The 17,750-nt window shown below is 48.7% G+C and overlaps 1 protein-coding gene across 1 annotated transcript; it reads right to left on the bottom strand.

The window, feature by feature from the left end:
- Positions 1-4,069: 4,069 nt before the first annotated feature.
- On the bottom strand, positions 4,070-10,029 carry N7508_005260 (uncharacterized protein; the record flags this gene model as incomplete). The annotated part of the gene is made up of 3 exons (XM_058463326.1): positions 4,070-4,189; positions 4,327-4,424; positions 5,214-10,029. The coding sequence occupies 3 exons, from the start codon at positions 10,027-10,029 to the stop codon at positions 4,070-4,072; spliced, it is 5,034 nt and encodes a 1,677-aa protein (XP_058319804.1).
- Between the last annotated feature and the right edge of the window lie 7,721 nt (positions 10,030-17,750).

The following is a 17,750-nucleotide window of genomic DNA, read 5'->3' as shown; positions in this document are numbered from 1 at the left end:
TGCTTAAATCTTGTAGTTATGTTGTAGCGGTCGCGCCGAGCTCAGGATGTTGTTACAATATGCCCCGAGACAATGGGAGGTCTAGAATAATGATTACAAGAGGGGCGGAACGGGAAAGGGATTCACATGACGATTAGCCCCTGTGGAGCTAGCTATAATTGGGATGAGGAAACGCAGTTGTCAAGCTTATTCGTCATCATGTATAACCTTTTTAGCAGCCTCTTGCGACGGCAGGATTAGCTAGTTACAGCATGTACTTAATTTTACACTTGGCTGAGGGTAGTTTTTCCTGATTGTGTGCATAAGGATATTTCGGAACGGAAAAACAAACAATGATTAGTAATGATGGACCTACCATCTCGGCAATTTAAGTACAATCCCAACCTCCCTTCCCCCAGAACTTGCCACTGTTGCTATCTTTGTTCCTTGAATGCATCCAAACCATTAGCTTCATACGCCATTTTACCTATTAATGGTCTGGCGTTCATAATCACCGAACTCCCTAGATACCTTTTGTTCGAACTGGTCTGTGTAGCACTCCGCTGGATTCATAGCAGCAGTGCCTTGGACTCAACTACATAGTCTGAGTCTGACATGGATGATGCCGTTCGTCCAAGCAAAGAAAAATTCGATCGTATCCTTTCCGAGAGCTATGATGAATGGTCGTCCCACCTGACAAATGCTCATAAAACCCCTCGTCTCCCACCTTCTTCCATCGATCTGAAATCGCTTCTTGAGAGAACACCATCTTTCCTTGGATATGGATTGGTTTCCAAAGACACTGAATTGCCCTTTACTTGTGTGGAAAGGGAATCGAGCAGGGGACAGTTTGGTCTCCTAATTTCTGGACAATCGACCTGGGCTACTTCATATGGGCAATGTTGCCTCGAACCGAAAACGATGTCTTTGGATATTCTGCTGGCTGTTCCCAACCTATTGATAGTGGAGATATCAAATTCTACCCCCCTGCAAGAATGGCCTGGTGTTGATGGCATCTTAAATCATGACGAGGGAAATTATATTAGTATTTTGTTCCTTGCGTGGGCTTATATCCTTTCTGCGCGATGGGCAGAATCACTGAAGCACGCTTCGGGACACCAATGCAGTAGCAACTTCACGCACAAGGCCACCTAGCTTGCAACAGGTTCTAGACACTATGATACAATCGAAATTGATATAGGACACGATGTTGAAGCTGCTGAAGCAGCTTGGTGGGGGGCTATATTGCGCTCTGGCGGCGGCTGGGAGATAACTACAGATTACCAAAAAAAAAATACCGCTTACCTTGGTCTGTTATTCTCTCCGATAAAGCCAACGTGGGGATAGCAGGAGGTTATCCAATCTCCAAGGAAGGACCGCTGTTATCTGGTGCTGCTTTGGAATATCTGGCCAGGTTTTGCTCTCGTCACCGTCTCTACGGACAGTGTTCCGTGGCCCTAGTTGCTGCGCTTTATATTCCATTGCTCAGTGGAGATTCTATTTCGCTTCCTGTCCCGAAATCAGCCTTGCACTATGGTCCGTCGTCTCTGTCGCAAAAATCATCAAATCTAGTGAAGGAATACTCGGAATTTCTTTCCCGTTATATGATGCTGAGTTCTAATGTGTGGGGCATGCGATCTTTACTTTCTAGTACCTTCTTTAACGGAGAGGTTGAATGCAATCTTGTCAGCGCCTGGCTCAATCCTATCTTTGCAATAACAAACCCTTTGGTCTAGGGTGAGAAGCCTCTTACGCTCGCCAAAGTCCTTGGATATCGGCAGCCTAGATTAGCTAGCCTTTGGCTCGGTGCGATTGTGGTGGGACTAGCAAACCCTACAATACGAAATATCCGGATCGGGCTTATAGCCACGGAATTCAATGCAGCGGCTTGGACAGGAACGCACCAATCTTTCATAACTGTGGACCCTGGTAGTAATGACGGTCAAATGATCCGCAGGGAAGACGAGTGTCGTTTGCTATTTATCACTGCCTGTGATGGATATACTAGACCCCCGATTCATCCGTGGAAACCGTTTGGAGAAACTCGGCTTCTTGATACTGAACTTGTAGTATAGCAACATGCCGCTTGCCGCTGTCACTGTTTGAAGTACAAAACCTGGAATTGGAATCTAGCAAATGGAGAAACGCTTGAAGACTCCGGCATATCTCTGATAGAATTTGGTGGAGAATTCCTAACACAGAAACATAAGGAAAGCTACTACCCGACACAAAATGGCTCACACTTGTTTTCCTAGGTAGCTTCGGAGGCTGCAACTCGCGGAATTTTTGGTTGGCTTAGATCCATAGGGTACCTAGCAAATGAAAAACCTTTATATCGGCATTCCTGGATCGACATTGAAAGCTCCGACGACGACGATGTTGATATCAACTTAGATAGCGGTCAAGAGGATGGTTGTCAATCGTTTGTCAGTCAATGGCTTAGCCTTGTGAACTAAAGTGTCTAGATCGTTAGATCAATCCACTCTTCAAAGCCGTCAGGCCCACCAGCGGGGTGAGCCTCGCATTTCGAGCAAATTGCCCATTTCCCGGAAATTCCGTGGTCGCCCGTTTGGCAAATTTTCCATTGTTTCCGACAACCCGCTTCTTTGCATGTGTACCTGTTGTGTGCATCATTCTAGTGGTTATAGTTTGCATTCCTGCAGGAGCCGGCTTGACCAGAACTTGCTGTTATTGCGATAAGGGCTATCGAAGGAGACGGCTAAAGGTGCCTTTTGGTCAGTATCATCCGATATTGCATGTCTCGTACTTCATACCTGTTAATTTCACTGACGAGGGCCTCCAAAGATAGAATGCGTGGTAGATATATGTAATTGAATGTATCCAAAGTTATTGGGTGCTGGAACGTATGTATTATACCAAATCTGTGCTCAAAGGTGCGTTGTCCGTGGTGTAGCTGTCCATTTATCCTTCTAGTCGCTAAACCCGAGTGTAGAGGCCCGTGCATCCCTACGGCCAATCAATGTATGTATTTCCCTGAAGTGTCACATCACAAGCGCTGAGGTGATCCAAGTAGTGCTAAAACAAAAATAGAGCAGGCTAGCGTTAAGAAACAGCCTATCATTCATAATCGGGAGGGATCTGTGCTTTGGCATATGCATGAAATCAAATTATAGCCTATATGCATATGACTTGGCGGTCGCGGCGTTGGCGTCGCCCCTGTGAAAACTGTGGCGGACTTTAGGTATAGGAAAACAAACGTAGGACTATATCATCTAGCACGGATCCAGACCTCACTGAATTTTAAGATCAAGAAGGCGAGCCAAACACCACCGTAGGAAAACATGAATCCCGGGTTGATCCGTTGGGATTCGCGACGCTTGAGCTGCTTTCCCAATGGGGGTCATATCCATAATTTTAGCGAACGTACAGTACAGTCGGTCTGTAGTAGCTTGCAGGTGCATGGAAATGTGCCCAAGTATCCAGCTTGTGGCAAATCATTATTGGTAACCCGAGATGTGCCAATTTAACTTTAGAAAAGAATCAAAGAGTGAATCTGACTTCGGGCGCGTCTGTATTATAATTTACAATAAGATACATAGACGAATGCAAGGTTGGTGGAAATATATCCTAATACGGACTAGTGCGCTTGAGGTGGGGCCTCGGGAGGTAAAGAGTGAGAACTGAGTTAAAACTGATTTCGAATTTCACGAACCAAGACAGTGGAGGCTGTCCTGGACTTTGCTGAAGTATCACACCGATTTCAAAGCCGCGCGCCATGAGCGCAGCATGAACACAACAACGGCACAGAGGCCACGGCAGGCCTCGGCGAGGCTCTAAATTTGCTTAGGAAGTGGTACACGATATATGTACAAAGGAAGATATATATAGTAGTGGTAGGCTGCATATCGTTCGACGAGAGGTTAGCGTAAATGAATTACACACACACACACACATACACTGTACCAATCAACCTGTTTCTTCGTATAGACACTGCGGGATTAATCCATGGTATGCATCAGCCTCATATCACAACAGCTTCAGATCCATCCTGTAGAATAGTTATACTGTGACCCAAATAACACTAGTGATCGTGACGAGGCTATCTTTCGTAGTGGCTGTAGATAGCGCGCTAGCAATTGGAGTGCTGGTAGATGAAGTGCTGGTAGATGAAGTGCTGGTAGATGAAGTGCTGGTAGATGAAGTGCTGGTAGATGAAGTGCTGGTAGATGGAATGCCGGTAAATGGAGTGCTGGTAGATGGGTAGCAGGGCAAATTCTTTTTTTCAATTGCAACACACCAGCTACCAGTCTTTAATCTATTATCGAGTACACAGGACGCTTTATTCCCATTATTATTGGTAAAAGTGACTAGTCCCGTGTGGTTCACCTGGATCCAAGCAGCAGGCGAGCCGTCTTCTGTACCGCATACGGCGACATTGAGCACATTCAATTCATAGTGGTTGCCCTTGACGTCTTTACTGAGCTCTAGCAAATTGTTAATAGCGGTCTTATGCTTCGATAGAGGGTGCCTACCTGAACAATCAACTCCATCGAGTAGGCTAAAAGACGCAGAGTAACCCGTGCAGCCATAATTATCGTTAGACCATATCAGACATTGCCTATCATGATCTATGACCTCAAAAGTTCCGGCTCGGGAAATGCCTGCCTGAATCATGGCTAGGATTGCAATTAAGAAATACATCTTCGAAAGACCGCAGGAATGATAGACTATCTTGACTTGGGTGGACGAGATGAAGAGCACACTGCGCGGCTTTAAATATGAATTGCATGCACCAGAGGACACGTTGGCACACGGAGCGTTAACAAAATTTCCTTGAGGGTAGCCAGAAATTCACGTAGATCGCTTGATTTTCCGAAAGAATGTAGTCCACGTAAACGTAGTACAGCGATTTTCGAAAACAGTTTACTCCTAGACACTCACACTTTGTTTGTCGGCCCGTATCCGAAACAAGCTGAACCCTTTTTGGGACGACTGGTAAGGTATTGTCCACTTGTTGGAACTTGCTGTCTTCCGTAACTTGCTCAGCCAATGAGGGCATTGAAATCTCTGTCATTTATTACTTGCTATTTCTTGCTATTTATGCTATGCTCATCCTTAGTAATCCGCTCATTCGGAGTTACTATAATTCCGGTTCTCAATCCGTATTCATGAATGCAGCACTGACACACCCCCTCAGCAAGCGCAGTGTCGCTGGCTTGCTGCCACTGGGAATAGCTTCATGAATCAGCAAGCTCTCCAATTGGCCCGTCAACCTCTCCCTGGCGTCTTTCCAGCATCCACCAAGTGGCTGATGTCCACCAAGTGAAGCATTTTCACAAAACGCTCGTGCTGCTGTCTTGGCAGCAATTTTGTGAGGCCGTCGGCTACCATTCTGGCAGTAGGCACCCATCGGATCGAAATCCGGCCTTTCTGCACTTCCTGTCTCAGCCATAGGTGGTGAATGTCTACATGACGAAGCTTGGTGTCGAAGCTAGCATCCTGAGACGTGAGCAAGTTGATCGCTCTCTCATTGTCGCATTCAATGCTAATAACGTGAGAAGGATCGAAACCAACATGCCGCAATAGTCGTCTCCACCATTGAAGGTGCTTGCCAGCTTCTGAGAGCCCAAGAAGCTCTGCTTCCGTTGTTGATGTAGTCACCGTCCGTTGTTTGGTGGCCTTCCAGTCCACAGGTCCTCCATAAACCTGGCAGATATATCCTGCAGAGCTCTTCCGGTCTGCATGATCTCCATACGACGCGTCACTTGCCAATTGGACGGATTCGATGTCTTCCTGTTGAGACCCATACTCGATTGCGTGGTACCGCGTTGAATAGAGGTAGCTGATCAGTCTATCAGCCGCCTTTTGGTGTTGAGGTCCAGGATTCGTCAAGAATTGAGCAAGCTTCGCATTCGCTTTTGCGGCATCCGGTCGGGTTATCGTGGTGGCATACCCGGCCGAGCCAACCTTTTGCTGGTATAGATGCACTGATTGAGCATCTGCCTTGCCGTGATACGGCTCTAATTCATCAAGCGACAGCGGTGTCGAAACCGGTGGCCTATCCGTTAGGTGATACCGGGCCGCGATACTTGATATATAGCTGTCTTGGCATAGCCACAGCTTCTTTAGACGCCGGTCTCTGATAATGCGGATATTCAGAAACCATTCCGCGTCTCCATGATCTGTAAGCTCCCAATGAGCTTCGAGATCTCTTTCCAGTTGATCAGCAAGCTTCCTGACGTTTTGATGACTTGCTATCAATATATCATCGACATAGAAAAAGACGATGATCCCATTTCCGATAAATACGCATGGGTCTTCTGGCACTTGACGGAGTCCTAATTTGGTGAGAACTCCGGCTGCTTCTTGCTGCCATAATCGAGGAGATATCCTCAACCCATAAAGCGCCTTTCGGAGCTTCCAGCACTTGCCAGGGGTTCCAAACCCTTCCGGCATTCTGGTATAGACGTCCTTGTCGAGCCTGCTATTCAAGAAAGCAGTGACAGCATCTCGCTGTCGAAGATCAAGATCAAACGCCGCAACAAGTGCGAATATCATCCTTGCTGTTCTTGCTGCTAGTGTAGCAGCCCGCTTTTCATCTGATGATATGGTCTCAAGATCACCTCGGACGCAAATTCTGGCTTTCAGTTTGATAAGGTATCCATCCTGATCAAATTTGTACGCGAAAACCCAGAGAAGTGGAAGTATTTGCTTCCCTCGATCCTTCGGACGATCGATGATATCGAATGTCGCTTTTCTAGTAAGCGATTCGATCTCTTTTCTCATAGCGGCGAGAAAGCCTTCCTGGAAGGGATGATTCATGACATCCTTCCAGTTCCTAGGAAGCTCAGGGAGATCATCTCTATGACGTCGAGTTGGCTTCTCGGCGTACAGACCAGCAGCAAATGCATGCAGATACGCTGGCGGTTCCATCGCGACGTACGAATAAGCATCATCTCGCTTAGGCTGACGTCTTCGAGAACCAGATATGATGTTTGTTTCATCGACATCTCCATTGATATCCCTTGGTGCGAGCCCAGCAAGCAATTGCATTTCGGCTTCTTCATCCGAGTCCACTTGCTGATCCTCTATAGCTTCCTGTACGACTTCTTGCGTATCATGAGCCTGGTCCCTTGCTAGATCTTGCGTGCCACGCGTTTCATCTAGCGTTTCCACCCCCTGACGAGACTCAGGATACTCGCTTGGCGGAGTAGGTGGAAGCGGGACTTCCTGGGGAAATGCGCCTGGGATGATGTCTATTTCATCCCGTCTTTCCCTTTCGGGTGTATTGTACACCCCCTGACCTCTGAATGTCTGGTCAGGCTTTTCCTGATTCCTGATTGGCTGAACGGTGTCTTTTGCAGAAGAACCGTCGCTGTCCAATAGAGGAATTGCTGCTTCTTTATGAGACGGTTTTTCGGCCGAAAAACGGTCTCTTTGTCCAATGTCTAGAGTCTCATGTTGAGCTTCATTGCTTCGGACATTAGCATTGCTATTAGCATTGCCATTAATGTTGACATCTTGATCATCGTCATTGAATGGTCTTGCTTCTAGCTCTGATTCAGGCATTGATCTAGTCGAGATCGATGCTTCGAAGGCTCTCGTCGCCTCTGTTTGGTCCAGTTCTTGCGGTTCTTTCAGTATTGGCAATGGCACTTGCTGGAAGTGCTGAAAGTCCGCTGTATATCGACGTGATTCATCGAAGATAGCATCCCGAACGAGCCGTATTTTGTTGGCTTGCGGAAACCATATTTTCCAAACGTTTGATGCTATATAGCCTACCAAGAAGCCAATCTCAGCACGAGGATTCATCTTGTCTGACTGAACCTGCTTCTCGATACGGCAATAAGCGAGACTGCCGTATAACCTGACGTTGGCCAAGTTGATTGGTGGCGCTTGCTCGCCGGCGAAGCTCTTCATGACTTCACCCCATGGGACTATCCAACGTTTCTGATCAGCCAGATACGTTGGGGTCCGATTCAGCAGCCAGACTGCTGCCATTGCTGCTTCAGGCCATAGCTCCTTTGGGAGCTTGCCTTCGAGTATCAGCATTCTCATGCGAAGAATGATGACACCTCCTGCTCTTTCGGCATACCCATTCATCTCGGGGTGCCTTGGTGGACTATGATAGACCACAATTCCATCGGATGTCAAGCTCTGCTCAGCTGGACGTCCTGCAGCTTTCTCATTATCATAATTGAAAGCTTTGATCGGAAGTTTCCACCAGTTCTTGGCCAATTGGACGAAATGATTGATTGCAAGCTGACATTCGGGCTTGTACTCATGCGTCATGACCCAGTGGAACCTTATTCCTTCAATATAGAAGTGGGAGATCCAGTTATGCTTATTGTAAGCACGTGGAAGCTGTATCAGATCAAAATGAACCCTACCAAGTGGCCCGAAAACCCTTCCAATTGGTCTTCTTGATACTTGGCGATCTGATCTTCCTAGGTGGCAAGTCTCACAAATTGCGTGATCCTCTGTCCTAGCGTCAATTGTGACGCCCTCGACTAGCTTTGCCACTTGCTGTACAGTCTTGTACTGCGGATGGCCTAGTCGACGATGCCATACTTCAGCTGATGCGGCTGACTGTTTTGGCGATGATGATGATCGGACGGCATTTGCTGTCCGTAACGGTGCTCTCCCGGGTTGATCGAAGACCCATAAGCCGGCTGACTTCCACAATTTCAGGCTGACAATTGGGATGGCATTGTGATCTTCGATATAGCCTGCTTCCTCAGACCAATGTCCGCCTTTCTCCTTCAAGCGAGCGTACGACACTAGGTTTACATGGAAACCTGGTGCGTAATAGACGTTGCTTAAGGTAATCACCTTCTCCTTTCTTGTGATTGGATCGATGCCATGAAGCCTTGCTGTCCCTTGCCCGATAACAGATGTCTTGCCGTCACCGGTCGATAGAGAGTGCTGGCAAGTGGAAAGGTCCACAAAGCGACTTCTATTATTACAGACATGTACGCTGGAACCGGAGTCCAAGATCCACCGGTCCTTGATGGATGACGCCGGTAGGTCTAGTAAGCTAGTGGAGAAGGCCATGTTTCCAGTGACTGCATTTGACAGCTTTGGCGATGCTTTCTCAATAGCTTCATTGACCCATTTCTTCCACGCTGGATCTGCAGCAAGCGTTTTCTCGGCCTGTCTCTGCCTCTCTTTTGATACCGTGAAACCGTCGGGTCTCATCGCGGCATTCAGAGTGTAGCAATTGGCGGGTTTGTGGAATTTGATTCCACACGGGCATGGTCTTGCCTCAAAAGGCGTGTCGTCCAATTTGCCTTTTGAGTCCTTTTTCGCATCACTTGGCGCATCAGTTTTCGCTTCCTGATATCCTTGCCAGGTGGAAAAAGACCCCTTCAGTGCTGCCGCCGGTGGCAACGCTATATTAGGTCCAATTTCACGATATGTCGATCGGAAGGACTCGATCAGACTTTGAGTCTCTATCGATGCTTTCTCCATCACGATCTCTTGGAATTTGGCTTGCCACCAGATTGGTAAGACCTCTTTCACGGCTTGCAGTAAGTCCTTATTTGCGTTGGCAGTTTCAATGATTTTGAGACTGACTGCTCGCTCATATAGCTCCACCCATGAGATCAGCCATTTTTCGACATCTCCGGTCGGCTTTTGGGTTGACAAAGCTCTCCATTGCATGCGTACTTCTTCAGTATACGCTTCAGATCTAGCGAATCTCTTGCTGAGATATACTAGACGGTCGTACGGTGTTTCGCACTTCAAAACTGCATCACGGAGTGATGCATCCAGAGAGTTGACGATAAGATCATCAATCTCATTTAGGCTTTTGCGCTGTCTATCCCAGCGGTTTGCCTTGATTTTATAGACTTCGAGGCGGTCTCTCCAGTCTCGCTTGTCTTCCTGAGACCCATCATCAGGGTAGTCAGCTGCAATAGGCTCTCTGAGAGCCTCTGGACGATGCAATTCGTCCGCATCGGGGTTGCAGAGATCCCAAATGTCTCTGCGTTGAGCGAATACCTTCACTCGCTGGTGCCACGACTGCCATTGTGACGAGTCCTTCAGTTTTTCGCTCTTCATAGCGGAGAGATAGGTGCTCGAGTCCATTATGTTCACTTGTTGATCGCAGCAAGTGAGTTCCTTGGACCTTTTCGGATGGATGAGGGTATTCGGAGGATTCAGGGGTTCAGGGGTAATCGGACGGCGACGAGAAAGCTCTGGCAAGTGAATTGTCACCTGTGAATAGCTTCAGAATAGTCTTGCTGTCCAATTATGGGCGTACCGGGCTCATAACTGTTGGAACTTGCTGTCTTCCGTAACTTGCTCAGCCAATGAGGGCATTGAAATCTCTGTCATTTATTACTTGCTATTTCTTGCTATTTATGCTATGCTCATCCTTAGTAATCCGCTCATTCGGAGTTACTATAATTCCGGTTCTCAATCCGTATTCATGAATGCAGCACTGACACCACTTATAGAGTATTTGAATTTACGAGCTAGCTAGATCCGGCCTAGCGCTGTCCCGGGTACGGGCCGAGAAACGAAGTGTCTATGTCTGTGGGGTAAACTATTTTCGAAAATCGCTGTAAATCCAACACAAATATCTGTCCCTAAATAAGTGTTAGAATCACTCAATATTGACGTAGCCAATCTTTTTAAATGACATAGCATTTGCTTTCGTTTATGAAATGTGACGTAGTGACTCCCCATTCTTTTCAACCTTAATAAACATAATTAGTAGGCAGATTACGACCTTGGTTAAGAGTGGTTAAGAGGCGGTTAAGAGGTGGTTAAGAGGTGGTTAAGTGATGGTTAGGAAGGGTGGTCAGGCACTTAGCAGCGGCAGTCCTGAATGACCGTTAGAGATTAATCGAAGAATGATGGGTTATGATCTTGGTTCCCCCCAGCATTCGTTCAACGCATGCGAGACCACGCTTTTGCGAACGAGTGGGCAAAAACGGCCCGTTCTCACCTGCACCCCGAGAGATCGACATTCCACAGAAAGGGAAAATGGTGAAGACGTTTGGTAGGAATACTGTCGTTGCGGAAATCTCTGCATAAATGTCCCGAGCAGGAGTGGGAAATCTGCGGTGTGCAACTATCCTTAATCCTCAAAGTTCGTTAACAACAATGTGTGGTATTTTGAAGCGGCAATACATGCTACCTTCCTTCCATCGATCAATTCGCAGATATCGATCATTGGCAGAAAAATGCCCATCTTCCTGTGATACATGTAGTGAATTATCCAAGCGCACATATGTGAGTACCAATAACGATGTGTTATCTTGCCCTATAACGATACTGACGTCCTAAAGTTAAGCCCTGCAACCGTACCTCAGGAACCCCCGGGTGCAATGATGGACTCTCTGTTGCAGGGCTATCGTCCCAAATTCAAGCCCCACCCGCTAGGGTGGGAGGTAGAGGCTCTTCTGTCCTTGAGCCCTGCACAATAGATATACTACTACAATAGGAAACTGTTTGGTGGATATATCGCCTTTTTGATAGACCGAATTCTTGCAGATTCCTGCAAGAATGCGGTGACAGCCTTCTTGAACACGTCCTACCTCCAATCGGTCCTACCAACAGCACCGATACTCCTTCGTGCATGACCCGATAAGGTTGAAGGTCGCAAGCTCTACTTGAAAGGATCTCTCCAAATTCCAGGAAAGTCTTCTCAAGACTGGGTTAACGCGGTAAAAACGGAAGCTTTGTTCATAAAGCCAAAACACTGGGAATAATGACCAAGGACTTTTTATCAAATCATGTATCCACTTATTATTCTTATTTTAGCTTGATTGATTGAAAGGTCGTGAGCTACGCAACAAGAAAACCTTCTAGTATCAGAAAGCCCTTTTTTTAATATCCGGCGTGGGGTGGAGTTACTGTAGTATTATTTTGCGTGAGGGTCGGTGCCTGCTACTTTCAGACATCTGCTTCAATTGTCGTTTTAAATGTTACTGTAATAGCTGGTTGGCGTATTCTCAGATTTTTGTGCAATTATATGTCCGTTTTGCAGTTAAGGTCTGAAATGATAAATGGTTATACCCGGGAAGTCACGCGGGTATTGAATGCCGGGTCTGTGAAGTCTAGGCCAAGGCTGTCCAGTGTTTCTAATAGGTCATCAACATATATTTTCTATACCCAGCAGGACTTTGTAAGCATTGCAAATTTTTTTCTATTAATATTCAAGAAGACAGCTTACAAGAACCATATCTTCTGCATCCTCGAGTGAGAACCGAGTTAAGTTGTTGATTGACTCTTGGCTTCGAACAAGATCGTTCATCCATCGGTCGATGGTTTTTAGATCCCATTGACCAGTGGCGAACTTCAAAAATGGGTACTGCTTAGTTACAGCTAGTAGTAGTAGTAGTGTTCATTTACACTGGCCCCTCGCCGAAGCGATATGCAGTATACGACAACTATATATCCGAGTATGTACATGTAGAATGGCCCACTTCCTGACACTAACTTAGAGCCTCGTCACGGCCTATCGTGGCCAATTGCCGCTTCCATTGTTAGGCTGCCCTCATAGCGCGCGACTGCGAAACCGCTGCGACGCCTCGGCGAAGTCCAATACGGCCTGAACCGTCTTCGCCCTTGAGACGGTGTCTGGTTTACCTTTGTCACCTTCGTTTGAGCCTCCCAGCAGGCTCGACACACTGTTAAACATGTCCCCAACTTTCCTTCTTAATTCTGTCCTTAGCTCTCGGAGCCTTGGGCATTCTATTAACATATGGGCAACTGTCTCCTGCGCGCCGCACTCGCACCGATCGTGCTCGCTGTATCCAATCTCCTTCCGGTAGCTGGATAGCTAGTTATGGCCCGTGCGTAGCTGTGTTAGCAGGTACGCGCGGTTCCTGGGTGAATTCCCGTATAGCTTCCTAGTGTACCGCGCCGGTAGGGTGCCGTCAATTTTCCGTAGGTGAGCGCCTTTGGTGCTTGACTTCCACTCTCGCCCCTACTAAGCATAAATATTCCCGCGGACAAATGCGTTCTCCCTCGATAGCAGCGGCCGGAAGGGATGGGATTTACCCGGCTGCGCAGCTTCTTTGGCCAATCGGTCCGTAGCGTCGTTCCCTGGGATTTCACAATGTCCTGGCATCCATTGGAGGCGGAGCCTAACGTTCACTCCCTAGACCTTAGCGGCTGCTTGGAGGATCGTATAGATGATACGCTGTCCCGACCGATTTTTGACGTTCTAGATTGCTTGCAAGGCCGATCTACTGTCATATAAGATTGTTGCTATTGATTGTACTCTATCCTCGACATTCGTGCGCTTATAGGCTAGCTTGAACACCATGTCGACCGCGTAGAAGATGCCAATAAGCTCTGTAACGTGGACCGACCAACGTTCCATCGTGCCCACCTGGACCTGTCGAGATTCCATCACCTCTTTATTGTCGTTAAGTGTAACTATGGCGGCCCCTAGGTGGCTCTCACGCCCGGAGGCGTCTGAGTAGACGATTATGTCTGACGTGTCCTTTGCGGACGCCGCCCGTTCTCTCGCTGTTTCTCGGTCAGGTTCAAGCTCAATCTCCGTGAAGGCGTCCTTTCGCCACGGTGGCAGCGGGCGTGGGTCAATCGTCTCTAGTTCGTTGAGCCTGTCGACGTCCATGGTTTTCAACGCCTCCGCCAGAGGGAAGCGCGCGTACGATCCTATGTTGTTTCTACGATTCTGGGCGCGTGATAATGCGCCCCAAATAGGGTGGTCACGCGGTAGAGTATGTAGTTTCGCGATGGTGCGCTGCGCGCGGTAGCGAAGACGAAGATGCGTAGGAAGTATATGAGCTTCTACCTCTAACGTTGCGGTGGCTACTGTCCGGAATGCCGATAGAATCCGGATCAACGCGGTTCTCTGCACTGTGTTCAAGTGTCGTAGGTGAGTCTTATCCCGGAGCGGGTCATGCCAGACTGTGGATGCATAGTCTATGACGGGTGTGACATAGGCTTGGTAGAGCTGTCGCATTTGTTCTGGGCGTAGGTGTCGTAGTCCACTTAGAGCGATAGTCGTTTTAGTAGCGCGTTTGATGGCCTGCTGAACGTGTTCCTTCCAACGAAGTCCCCGGTCAAGCACTACCCCTAGTAGTTTGGCTGTAGGTGATGGCTTAACGTCGGCTCTATCGAAGGTGATTTGTCCCTCTAAGTGTTCTCCTCTCTTTCTGGTGAGGTGGATGAGCTCGGTTTTCTCCGCTGCGAAGCAGGATCTAGTTCGCCGCGCCCACTCTTCAATCCGAGTTATATCCTCGGACTGAATTTTGACCAAGTTTTCCTCGGCCGAGCGGCCTACTCGCCATCGGAAGTAGTCGTCAATAAATGCCGACGCGCCTCCGTGGGAGTCGACGGGCTGGTCAACCAGATCGGCGTTGAAGAAAGCAAACAAGATCGGAGAGAGTGGCGACCCTTGCGCTAGCCCTGCATTCGCTAGGGGCTCTGTCTCGGTACGGAAGTTATCAAATCCAATATTGGCGTGCCGGTCACTCATGAAGCTCGCGATCTATTTCCTTGCCGCCGTCGGGATCCCTCTCGCCTGTAGAGCGGCGTCTAGGCTCACCTAGTTCACTCCGTTGAAGGCACCCTTGAGGTCGAATGCGATTAGCGTCACTACCTTGTGTTTATACCACGCTTGGTCGATCGCATTGGACAGCACTAGCAATGCTTGCTCGGTGGTTCTGCCCGGGCGTCCGCCAAACTGGCTATTTGGTAGTAGGCCGTGTTTCTCTGCTATATAGGACAACCGTCGGGCTATCACTGACTCGAGAAGCTTGCCGAGTGTGTTCAGAAGTGAAATCGGACGGTAGGCACTGGGCATCGAGTAATCTGGCTTACCCGGTTTCCGCAAAACGACGATTTTCGCACTCCGCCATTGTTTTGGATGGTGTCCTAAGTCTACACTCGCTGTGAAGATGCTAATGATAAAGGGCTTTAAATATACCTATAGCTTCTTCTAGACTAGTATCGGCAGATTGTCCTCCCCTGGTGCCGTAGCCTCTTTCGCTGCCTTTAATGATCGCTCAATCTCGAGTTCGGTGATCGGGTGCCACGGAAGATCCGCCTATGGCGACGCTGGTGGGCTAGGGTCGGGTGTGTTCATTGCGGGAAAGAATACTTCAAGAAAGGCCTTTGCTTTGTCTTCGTTCTGGGTGAGCTCCTCCGAGCCAACTTGTAGGGCTGGGGTATAGCCCCACGTCTCTCGAGGCTTTATGTAGGTTGCTGCTTTCCAGAGCTTCCCTTCGCCCGCCTCGTCTAGGAACTGCTTCTAATGCGACGCTTTAGCCTTTTCTATGGTCCGAGTCTATGCTCGACGCTTTTGTCGCATAGCCTCAAAGGCGGCAGTAGTGCTAGCATAGTGTCGTCCTAGTTCCGCACTGCTAGCCTGCCACCTCCTTCGCAGTTGATTGACTTCAACTTGTTGAACCTTGAGGTCTGGTGTAAACCATCGTTTAGAGTATGGCGTTGTGCGAGTATCAGGTGTGAACCGGTTAACGGCCTAGGCTGTTGCTGATGTGAGTTCTTCCACAACTCGGTCGAGTGCTGGTCGAGTCTTGGTGTCTTTCTAGGGGCTCATCTGCCGGGCTACTTCCTCGCCGATTCTGTCCTAGTCCGCGCGTTCGTACGCCTTTCTTACTTTAATGCTTGGCTTGCTCTGAGGTTGAAGATTCCATTCCGAATAGGTGGCGCGATGGTCGGACCCGTAGTTCTCGTGATACAAGTGGCATTTGATAAGCAGATCTGGTCTGTCTGTCACTGTCTGGTCTATGGTCGAGTTTTGTCCTGGGTTGTTCAAGGCCCAGAAAGTCGCTGTGCCTCGAGGGAGGCAGCTGTGGAGATTGTGAGTTTAGAAAAATTCAATCAGCTCGCTGGCGTCTTCGATGAATCTAGGTGGGATATGACTGGCGCCCTATATCGGATGATGTCGGTTAAAGTCGCCAGAAAGAATGATGCTTTTTGACCGCTGCTCGTTCTGGGTTGCGGTTGTGATGGTGTTTTGTACTGCTATGAGCGCTAGTGGTGCTGGCGCGTTGTCGGTCGTGAATAGTGGTACTAGAGGTATGTAGACCGAAAAGATAAGGATTTGGAAGTCGGCTGACTAGATCTTAATGGCTATGACATCTGGGTGGTCGCAAGGTATCTGGCGGTGTAAGGAGGTGGATATTCGTCTATTTACGTAGACGAGGCTGCGGAATCGAACTGCATCGGTCTGCGTGGAAGGTCGATAAAGTCGCTAGGCGCTGTGGTTGACATATGTGCGATATGTGGTAGTGGATGGCTCCTAGATCAAGAGTACATCTAGATCTTGGCTCTGAGGATCGTTGATCAGTGCCTCCATTCTCGGTCCCGATTTCATCATGTTCAACTATAGGATGCGGAGGTTTCTCTCTAGCATCTAGCGGGGTTAAGCGCCGCTAAAGCTGAGCACTGTCGATCGCCAGTAGGGTGTTCACCACTATAGTCGAGGCATCGGGCCCTTACTCCGGGTGGGCAACACTCTCGTTCGTGCTAGCCCGCACAGTGTCCGCATCGTGGCGTTTCCTTGCATGACCATGCTAGGTGGCCGAACTATTGGCACCGGAAGTATCTCTTCTTCTTGACTTCGCGTCGTTCAATGTGATGAAGGTAGTGCTTGTTGACAACGAAACCGTTCCGAAGAATATGTTCCGCCCCCTCCGCGGAGTCGAACCAGACTCCCAGTGATGCAAATTTCCCCAGGGGCTTGTCCTTCGCCTTTATCTAGGCCAGCTCTTCTATGCGGAAGCCGTGTTCTGCTAGGTCGTTGTCTTCGGTGATCTTCTCTACTGCCTAGACGGCCCCCGTATCTAGGTCAAACTCCTCGGTGGGGGTCCGGTGTATAACGACACCGAACCGTGGTTTTACCAGCTTCGTGTTATTGCCTAGGTTATGTAGCCACTCGGTGTTGTTGCGAGCCACGTTAGCTGACTCCATGTTCTTGAATCGAATGATATAGCCGGTTTTGGTGGTGCCAATGCCAGCCACTTGAGCGTCTTGCGTCGCGGCGTCGCTTTGCAATGCCGAGCAGATATACGTGTTGGCGGCTTCGATGGGGAGATATCGCCCGAAGGCATTGCCGTCGTTGTTAACGTTGTCCCTTGGGTCGACAAAGGTCCTCTGAGTGCTGATTCGAACGCAATTTTGTTCTTTCTCGGGCTGTTGGTGGTCCAGCGGGGAGGTGCCATTGCCGCCGTTAGCTGCGACTGTGGCCCAAGTCCTAGTCGCTGTCACTGGTGGGGCGTTTTTAACCTGAGTTCGCAAAGCTTTCACCTCCTCATAAAGCTTCTCGTTCTGTTCCTGGAGAACGTTCTGGTTGTGCTTAATCTCCTATAGTTCATTTTGGGTAGTTGCGATGGCCGCGGTTTGGTGGCGGATGACGTCCTTCAGCGTGCCGATGAGTTTCCACACCTCCTTGGTGGTGATTCGACCCGCAGGGTCCGATGGTGCGAAGGCATCGCCGCTCCGGGTTCGCTTCCGAGTCTCAGAGAGCAAGCCGGACCTGTCTGCAGCTCCCGTGGCCTGGAGTTCTTCACCTGGGATGCTGGCGATGAATTCTTGGGTGTTTGTGGGAAAGGGCTCGGGCCCTCCCGTCGGTGGGTCCGCCATCGCTTTGGGGATGGTTCCCGTTCGGTACACAACGTTAAAAGTTTATATCGCCGTGTAATCGACAACCGCTTTCTCCTAAGGATACAGGATGGATCGAAAATTAATTATCCCACTATTCGCATGGGTCCGTTGTATCTATTAGTACCCTTAGTTACAGCTAAATTCGAAATTGGCTTCCTACTCTATGCGGGGAAATTGTTTCTGGAACCCTAAAT

This window comes from Penicillium antarcticum, assembly GCF_028974205.1.
Source record: "Penicillium antarcticum strain IBT 31339 chromosome Unknown utg000005l_segment0_segment0, whole genome shotgun sequence".
In the NCBI taxonomy this organism is placed as follows: Eukaryota; Fungi; Ascomycota; class Eurotiomycetes; order Eurotiales; family Aspergillaceae; genus Penicillium; species Penicillium antarcticum.
The sequence above is the reverse complement of the archived record's forward strand: the minus strand, read 5'-3'. Positions and strand labels throughout refer to the sequence as shown.